At 31.4% G+C, this 10,165-nt stretch overlaps 1 protein-coding gene and 1 pseudogene across 1 annotated transcript; both read right to left on the reverse strand.

Moving 5' to 3' along the window:
• Positions 1 to 453: 453 nt before the first annotated feature.
• LOC149149099 (uncharacterized) lies at positions 454 to 711 on the reverse strand. The gene has a single exon (XM_089445081.1). The coding sequence runs from the start codon at positions 709 to 711 to the stop codon at positions 454 to 456; it is 258 nt and encodes an 85-aa protein (XP_089301207.1).
• A 262-nt stretch (positions 712 to 973) lies between these two features.
• Positions 974 to 9,687, reverse strand: LOC149149100 (GDP-L-galactose phosphorylase 1-like; annotated as a pseudogene).
• Positions 9,688 to 10,165: the final 478 nt, after the last annotated feature.

A 10,165-nucleotide genomic window follows, 5' to 3' on the forward strand; every position in this document is an offset into this window, starting at 1 on the left:
ATTTTTCTATAAAATAATCTTACAATCCTTTAGGCGAAATGAATTGATATGTTAGTTTAAAGAGTATCAATAGAGAGAAAAATAAAATATTAATTAAATTTAAAAAAATACTATTTTTAAGTTTAATAAAACTTTATAATATGTAATACTATTGTGTTTATCACCACTAACAATATAAATGTGTTCAAATACTATTTAGATAAAAGAGACATTCATATCATCATGCATAAATAACTAACTGTAACCATTATTTTAAAACTTATACCAACAAAGTTCACAAAATTTTATTGAGATTGAGATAAGAGAAATGTTTTGCCAAATGATTACATTACATGAATGGCATTTATTTATTTATTTACTTGCTAGGAAGTGATGAGAACCTAAGGTAAAAGCAAGGTGATGTGCATGTGCTCCTGGTGAGATTTAATAACACAAAATATGAGACCAGGGAGATTAAGCATGCGGGATAGGACGAAGGCGATGGGCATGCGGAGGTGGAGATGGAGGGCAGTGAGAATGTGGGGGTACAGGGTAGCCCGGCTTGTGGCACCCGGATGCGGCCTTTGTCGACCCTTCTGCCAATCTTCCATAACCTACTTCTTCGTTAGACTTAGCGGCAGCAGCTTCAGCTTCAGCTCCAGCGTGTGTCACCAGGATCGTCGAAGTTAACAACAGCATTGCTACTATTGATATCCGGCACAACTGCGCCATTTCCGTCTTCTTGGATTTCATGGCAATGGCAATCTTGTTGATATAAAGTGAAAATAAAATGATGAATTCTAACTCTACTTGCAGAATGTATAACGGAATCGATAATAGAAAAAGGAATTGTGAATTGCGTTTTGGAATTGTAGTGCGATGGATGGATCTTACTTATAGACAACACACCGGCATGGCATGGAGGGTTTACAATCGGTCGAAGGAATTCAGTGAAACTCAACCCGAAATCGTGTCAAAGCGAAACCCGACTTTCTCACTCTCCGTTACGGTCAACATCTATTTGTGAGTGGCACTTGTTTTGCACAATCACCCCATTTCTCAAATCTGTTACATGAATCCCCAATATTTGATTTTGCGTGTTAATCTTTGACTCCTGAAATTTAGAATCTGATTTCAACTTGCACGATGATGGAATCGTTGTTGCCGGGAATGAAAAGAAGTGCGGGCCAATTCAAATTTAATTTATTCTAAAAGCCCTCATGGTAATTTCTTAACTAGTTTTTTTATCCCATTTCTTAACTCGCTTTCTTATCCAATGTTGTTATTGTGCTTTTCTTATTTTTTATTTTTCAATTCTTTTTACTCTACTCTTTTTAGTTTTTTTTTTTTTTTTTTTTTTTTATTATTATTTTTACTATATTATATTCATTATAAAAATTTTACTATATTATATTCATTATATTTTATAGTTTATCTTTAATGATTAAATGCTATTATTATTATCTATTAATTAATAAATGTTTTTTGGTAGGTAAGCATCTAAGAAGATTTGAATGAGTAACTTCACCATCAATCCAAAGCCCCATGGGCTTATCACTTAATAAACGTTATTTTAATTATGTTGGTTCAAATCTATATTACTAAAAAATATCAATTCGAATCAATGGTAAATTTCATTATATATATATATATATATATATATATATATATATATATATATATATATATATATATAAAGAGCTTTACTTCACGTTCATACCCTTCTAAGGTACTAGCTAGCTTGGAAATTTGGAAATGGATGGTTTGTGAATGTAGGTATGGATGTCTTATTGAATGTGATGGTTCTCTCATGACAATGTTTTTTTAAGATGCAATGAACCCGTAACTTTGACTTGTTCTGCTGGCAAGAGTAAAGACATTCTTTTGCGAAATGGGTGAAGAGCTCAGTGAGCATTGTCTTTATTGGGAATTGAAGTGATGTTGTTTAGTAAAATGACTATATCAATAAGATTTAGTTGTTTCATATGCATTTATCTTAAAAGCATCACCCCACCTTTCTCAGACTTCGATGATACTCTCTTTGTGGGTGCTTTTTTTTATGGGAAAAGGAATGTTAAGGTAATAAGTTTGCCACATTGGTTCATCATGCCAATTTGCATAGTTTTGAGATATCATAGTTGTAATCATATGTCTATAGTTACAAATTAGTTATCAAATAGAAAAAAAAATAAAAATGATACATATTCTTAGTGGCTTTATACTTATACATAAAAGCCCGCATTTGGAGAGTATCACAACAATACATGGAGCAAATGTGTATCAAATGTCATCTTTCTAACCACTGAGTATAGTACCACAAAGGTATATTATACATGTCTTCATCAAAGGTACGACAATGTTCATTACTGATATGCTTCTAAGCCAAAAACATTGAACCCCCAAAGAAGCCATTTATTTAAACATTTCTTGGACTATTTCCGAAACCTTGTGTATAGGGGTATCCTCTTTTTGCAATCAACCTACCGTTTAAGTTTTTAAATGCATTCATGTTTTTCCACATATAAGGATTAACTTGAGTATCTAATATCTCTTGGTCCACTTCTCCCAAAGCTTGTTTTTTTGCATAATGCTAGTTACATAAACAATTTGAAGATATTTAGTAATATAAAGAGGGATTCTATACTTTATAAAAAGAAACAGGTATCAACACAACCATCAATGCAAACTACACTACTACATGAGGGAGGAACAAATATTGGTAATATGCTATTACAATATACCTGAGGAAACGAAAACATTGTTTTGCAGCAATTTGCAATGAGAACATTGTATGGTATGTTGTTACGTAGAATACAAATGCACTACCAACAACATCAGAGAGATCCTCCAAAGTGTTACCCCCTTCAAAAACTAGGCCCCTCATAGGATAGTCAAGAAACTCCAAGATATTGTCCCCACCTTCTCAGACTTCCATGGTACTCCTTTTGTGGGTGCAGGAAAGAACGTTAAGATAATAATCACTCCACATTGATTCATCATGTCAAATTGTACAATTTTAGGATATCACAGTTGTAATCATATCTCTACAGTTCAAAATAAGTTATTGAATAAAAAAAATTAAAACAATGAATTATTTAACCTTTTATTTATGTTCAAAAGTTGCACTGAAAAAGTTTCAATGAGTAAAGAGTCACATGTTGCAATGAAAATAGTGTACTTAAGTGCAAGTGTAGATGGTTTATAGTTGCAAAAGATCCGAGGCTATTGTAACCAAGACGAAAAATTGGATTTCCAGCCTCGAAAACCAAATGCAATGGTAACGATAAGCTATCATGGTAAATACATTGTGGAAAGCATTCCAATACGCTAGGCACAATTACCACATGCCCCTATTCAATTGGATTCACCCGCAATATAGAAAAGAATAACATTAGAAGTACATCAATGAACAATAAAAAACCCAAAACACTCCATGGAAAGGTGTTGTCATAATCATTATTTCTAATTAAATTTATGGAACACACATTTGGACTGTCAAAGGCATGAAATGTCTCTTTCCGCCCTACTTTGGTGAAGTTGAACTTACAAGGGTTGAAGCCCTGCAAGACCTTCTCCACTTGAAATTCAGTAGGACATTTCTTAAGATGATGTGCTTCATTCAGTTGAGCAATGAAACCATCTTCATCTGGGATGACCTACAATTTATTACCCCCGCATAGTCTGTGGATAGAATCCATGTTAAAACGTGTCCTTAAAAAAATCACCCAAAGGCATAACCAAATTAATGTATGTTCAATAGGAAATTTCAAGAATTTGCATCACATTTTGCACTTTGAAATTTTATATGTTCCTATAATTTTCCATGCATTCAATGCTTTTATGGGATGCAATATTTTTAGTATGTATTAGGTTCCTGCATCTAAAAAAATTCCAACAATTCTTAGTAACTCTCACAATAGCTAAATTGTTTATATACATAGCAATGAATATAAAAGGTGAAAAAGTGAGGGTATTGATTTAAATCTACAAAGGAGTGGGATACCTATTTGAAAAATAGAGAAAGCAAGTGTATTTGTCTCACCTCGTAAAACCCAATAAAATTCCACACGAGATTGACATTCATGCGAAAAATGGAGAAATTGGCACAAATAAAAAATTTTACAAGCTCAAAGAAATGTAGATGGGAAGGCTAGATATAACCCATAAAATGAAGAATAATTCGTCATTAGTATGGTCATTCCAAAATGTAAGTCTATCAATGTAGTAGCTGCATAGAAAGAAAACAAGAACCCCACTTCATAGATTAGAGAATTCACCCATCTAACACATATTCTTCCCATTCCCCCAAATTATGGGTAATGTTGTGACCTAGAATAGAAATAAATGCAAATCACTCAAACTCTCTCTTTCTCTCTCTCTCTCTCTCTCTCTCTCTCTCTCTCTTAGAAATGTATATGTATTAGAATTTCACATCAAATAAAAGGTTTCAAGCGTAATGATTTGTAAACAACACAAGTAAAAAATAAAAAGAACTCATCCAACCAGAGAATAAATATCAATAAACTTTGAAATTAAAAATGATTCAATATGGTAAAATTAAATAACAAGAGATCCTCTACATTGAGATGAGGTGTTTGTCTTACATATAAATTCTTTGATAGTTATTTATGAGCTTGATATAGATTCTCAGTAAACTCTATCACTACTTTAGTGGTTTGTTGAACAGTTTCTTGATGATATTTTTGAGCTTTTTGGGTTCTATGTTTTCAATATTTGCAAAGATAATGATTATTTAAAATGTTTTGTGAAAGTCTAGTTAATACTATTAGGTATAAGTAATATATCAGCACAATTTTAGGGCGTTATGATAGTATTTATATTTTATTGGAATAGTAAAAAAGAACCAAACTTTGTGAGAGCTAGCAAGATGTTCCACACAGATGTATGAATTCTTAACCAAGGGACAAAACAAGTGTGTTTTGTATAGAACCAAACGATAAAACCGGGTCTTACATATCCACTGAACTATATTTTTGGTTAGTGGTTTTTCAATTATACATAAAATCCCTCATTTAGAGAGTCTCATAACAATACATGGAGAAAATGTGCATCAAATGCCATCTTTCCAACCATTGAGTTCATTACCATAGTATATTATACATGTCTTCATCAAAGCTATGACAATGCTCATTACTGATATGCTTCTAACCCAAAAACTTTGAACCCCTAAAGAAGCCATTTATCTAAACATTTCCTGGACTATTTCCCAAACCTTGTATATAGGGGTATCCTCCTTTTGCAATGAACTTACCATTTATATTTTCCCACATAACAATATTAACTTGAGTGTCTAATATATCTTAGTCCACTTCTCCCAAAGCTTGTTTTTCTACTTAGCGTTAGTTATATACACAATCCAGAGATGTTTAGTAATATAAAAAAGGATTATACACTTTATTAAAAGAAAAAAGTCTTAACATAACCATTAATGTTAACTACACTATTGCATGAGGGAGGAACAAATATTGGTAATATGCTACTACAATATAGCTAAGGAAACAAAAAACCCTTTTTGCCACCAATTTGAAATGAGAACAGTGTATGGTATGTTCTTATCTTGAAGACATATGACAACACTACCAACATCATTGGATAAATCCTCTAAAGTATTACCCCCTTAAAAAAACAGACCCTCACAGGATAGTCGAGATTCTCCATGATATTGACCTTGCCTTTCTCAGACCTTCATGGTAACTTTTTTGGGTTCTTTTTCAATGAGGAAAGGAATGTTGAGGTAATAACCTTTCTGCATTAATTCATCATGCCAATTTTCACAATATTTAGATATCACAGTTGTAATAATATCTCTATAGTTTAAAAATTTGTTATCGAATCGAAAAAAATAAAAAGAATGAAATATTTAACCTCTTCTTATTTCTATTCAAAAGTTCCACTGAAATTGTTTCAATCCAAAAAGAGTCAAATGTCGCAACTAAAATAGTGGAGTTAAGTGGAATTGTAGTTGGTTTATAGTTGTAAAATCTCAGAGGGTCTTGTACCCATGACGATAAAATGGGTTCGCAACCTCGACAACCAAATGAAATTGTAACAACAAATGATCATGGTTAATGCGTTTAGGCAAGCAGTCCAATACTCAAGAAGCACATTCTCACACTCAATTGGACTTACCTACATTATAAGAAAGAATAACACAAGAAGTGCATCAAAGTGCACTCAAAACCCTCAAACACTGCATCAAAAAGTGCTTGCAATCGGATTTGGACTATCAAAGATAGGGAATTTTTCCAAGTACTGAATTTTTTTTTGCTCACTTTCTTCAAAATGGAGAAACACCTCTTCCTCGCCTACTTTGGTGAAGTTGAATTTATTAGGGTCGAAGCCCTAAAGCACCTTATCCACTAAAAATTCAGTAGGACATTTCTTAATATGACACCGTTCATTCAATTGAGAAATGAAACCATAATTTATAGGGATGATCTGGAATTTAATACCCCCACATAGTTTGTGGATATAATCCATGTCAAAACATGTCCTTAAAAACATCACCCAAAAAGGCAAACCCAAATTAATCTATGTTTAGTAGGAAATTTGAATAATTTGCATCACATTTTGCACATTGAAATTTTATATGTTCATGTTGTTTTCCATACATTCAACGCTTTTATTGGATGTAATATTTTTTGTATGTATTTGGCTACATATAGAAAAATAACAACAATTCTAAGTAACTTTGACAACATCGCAACAACTTATTTACATACAAATGAACAAAAAAGGTGAGAAAGTGAATGTCTTGATTTAAATCCTACAAAGGAGTGGGATACTTGTTTGCAAAATAGGGAAAACAAGTCTATCAATCTCACCTAATAAAAATAAACATAATTCCACACGAGATTCACATTCATGCCAACAATGGATAAATTGGAACATATCATAAATTTTGCAAGCTCAGAGAAAGGTAAATGGGAAGGTTAGATAAATCCCATATAATGAAAATAATTGGCTTCATTGTGGTCATTCCAAAATGTAAGTCTGTAAATGTAGTAGCCACATAGAAAGAAAATGAGAACTCCACTTCATAGATAAGAGAATTCACCCATCTAACACATATTCTTACCACTCCCCCAAATTATGAGTAGTGAAAGAAAACAAGAACTCCACTTCATAGATCAGAGAATTCACCCATCTAACACATATTCTTCCCACTTCCCCAAATTATGAGTAGTGTTGTGACCTAGAATAGAAATAAATGCATATAACTCAAACTCCCTCTCTTTGACATAGAAATGTATATGTTTAATGTTTTCACCTCAAAGAAAAGGTTTCGAGATTAATGGTTTGTACCAAAAAAAAATTAAAAATAAAATTGAATCAATGAATATTATTACATGTTTTTTTAAAATGTATTTATGTTTTAACTAGTATATTTATTCTTTTAATAATAATAATAATAATAATAATTATTATTATTATTATTATTATTATTATTATTTAGCTATGTTTTATGATATTGAGATGTATAATGAAGATGTAATTTTGATATGTTTATCAATGTTTACCAATCATTTAATTTATATTATCATCCTAATGTAATTATAATCAACTAAACACACTTTTCAATACTAAAATCATAAAACCATACATCTTTGTAATTCACAGACTCGTTTAATTTATATGATCGTTCGAATTTAATTATAATTAACTAAACACACTTTTCAATACTAAAATTATAGAACCATACAACTTTATAATTGACAGACTTGATTACCTAAGAAACCATGGTGCAATTTGAAGAAAACAAAAAATTCCTATCAATTTCTTGTTTTAGTATTTCTGTATTGTATTCTTTCATGTGGGCATGATCTTAAATTAACCTTTTATTTCCTTAAGAAATTTACTTGTATTTTTATTTCCCTCTTAATTTATCTTAAATTAATTAATTATAGAAAATATCATATCAACACATATAATATTAGGTATGTGGTATTAAGTCGTGGTATTGGCCCATGGTAATAAAAGAGGAGTTATTTACAAGTTAATAATTTCCATGATAAACTGAATAAATGAATATTGTTACATATTTCTTTAAATGTATTTATATTTAACTAATATATTTACTCTTTGAATAATAATAATAATAGTAGTAATTTAAAAATAAAATCACAATTTAGTCAATTTTTATCATATTGAGATACAGAATGGAAATTTATCTTTGATATGTTTATCAATGTTTACCAACCTTTTAATTTATATGATTATCCTAATTTAATTATATTTATCTCACCATACTTTTCAATACTAAACATAGAATCATATATCTTTATAATTCGCATACTCGATTACCTAGGGAAGTATGTGGCGATTTTAAAAATAAAAATGTTTCCCAATCAATTTCTATTTCTTGTTTTAGTACCTGTGTATTGTATTATTTGATGTGCACATAGTCTTAAATTAACCTTTTATTTCCTAAAGAAATTTAATTGTATTTTTTCCTTCTTCATTTATCTTAAATTAATTAATTAAATAAAATATCATATCAACATATATAATAGTAGGCAAATGGTATTGATAAGTAGTGGGATTGGCTCATGGTATTATAAGAAGTGATATTTACAAGTTAATAATTTCTATGATAAATTGAATCAATAAATATTATTATATTTTTCTTAAATTTATTTATGTTTAACTAATATATTTAGTCTTTTAATAATAATAACAATAATTTAAAATCACAACATAGTTAATTTTTATGATATTGGGATGTATAATAAAAACGTATTTTTAATATATTTATCAATGTTTATCAACCATATAATTTATATAGTTATTCTAACTTAATTATAATTAATTCAATATACTTTTAAATATTAAAAAATAAAACTATACATCTTTATAATTTACAAATTTGATTATCTATAAAATCTCAATGCATTTTAAATATAAATATCTTTTCCTATCAACTTTATCAACTTTTTGTTTTGTTTTAGTATTTATGTATTATATTCCTTTATGTATGCATGATCCTAAATTAACTTTTTTATTTCCTTAAAAAAAATTTACTTTCATTGTTTTTCCTTCGTGTTTATTAAACTAGATTACCTACGAAACCACGCTGCGATTTAAAAAATAAACATGTTTTCGTATTAATGTTTTGATTTATTACATGTGTTTTTCCTTCGTGTTTATTAAACTAGATTACCTACGAAACCACGCTGCGATTTAAAAAATAAACATGTTTTCGTATTAATGTTTTGATTTATTACCTGTGTATTAAATTTTTTCATATGCGCTCGCATGATCTTAAATTAACCTTTACTTCTTAAAGAAAGTTACCTGTATTATTTTTTCCCATTTATATTTAGTACTTGTTGAAACATGCTACGATTTAAAAATAAATATGTTTTCCTATCAATTTCTGATTTTAGTATTGGTATATTGTATATTTGATGTGCACATGATTTTAAATTAATTTTTTATTTCCCAAAGAAATTTACTTGTATTTTGTTTCTCTTATATTTAGTGCTTATTAATTTTGTAATTTTTTTCGGATGGCGAGCTCCCGCTCTAGGCCGCGGCCCTGACCTCCTTTTCGGATGGCGAGCTCCCTGCTGCGGGCCCCCTCAGCCCGTGACCTCCTGCCCTCCCCTCTTTCGGGCCTCCTGCCCTGGCCATCTTGATCAAGTTTGGCAGCTCTGCAGCTGTCGGCAGCCTCTCGCTGCTTCCCATTTCTTAGGGCCTCCTACCCTCTCCTCATCCGGATCTTCTCGCCAGATGTTAGAGTGCCCCTGCGTGGCTCAATGGATCCACCCTCTCAAGAGCAGGCTGAACTCGAGAAAGCCTTTGCATCTCTTATCCCAGAGAATATCACGGAAAGGATTCGGCCTTCAGCCTCAAAGTTTGTCAAGAAGCTTGATGAAATCCCGGAAGTCTCTCTTCCCCCAGCACTTCCAAGGAGAGCTGCTGTGGCCCTGGCTGAACGCGGCCTAGTTGGCCAGTTCACGGGGTTATGGCCTTCCCCTCGCACAGTTCAGCGCTGGGTAGAAAGAAACTGGAATGCTATGGTCCAGGGAAAAATCGCAATAAGGTTTTGTGGAAGGGGATTCTTTACCTTCCTTTTTGAAACAGTGGAGGACCGTAACCTCATTTTCAGAAACGGACCCTATTTCATGGACACCAGAGGCCTTTATCTCAACCGCTGGACCCC

The sequence above is a fragment of the Pinus tabuliformis genome, chromosome 9 (assembly GCF_031772625.1).
Source record: "Pinus tabuliformis cultivar Carrire ecotype Pingquan chromosome 9, CPIR1, whole genome shotgun sequence".
NCBI classification, from domain to species: domain Eukaryota; kingdom Viridiplantae; phylum Streptophyta; class Pinopsida; order Pinales; family Pinaceae; genus Pinus; species Pinus tabuliformis.

Bases quoted from the DNA above. Each gene is read 5' to 3' on its own strand.
- LOC149149099 (XM_089445081.1), bottom strand. From the start codon at position 711: ATGGCGCAGTTGTGCCGGATATCAATAGTAGCAATGCTGTTGTTAACT.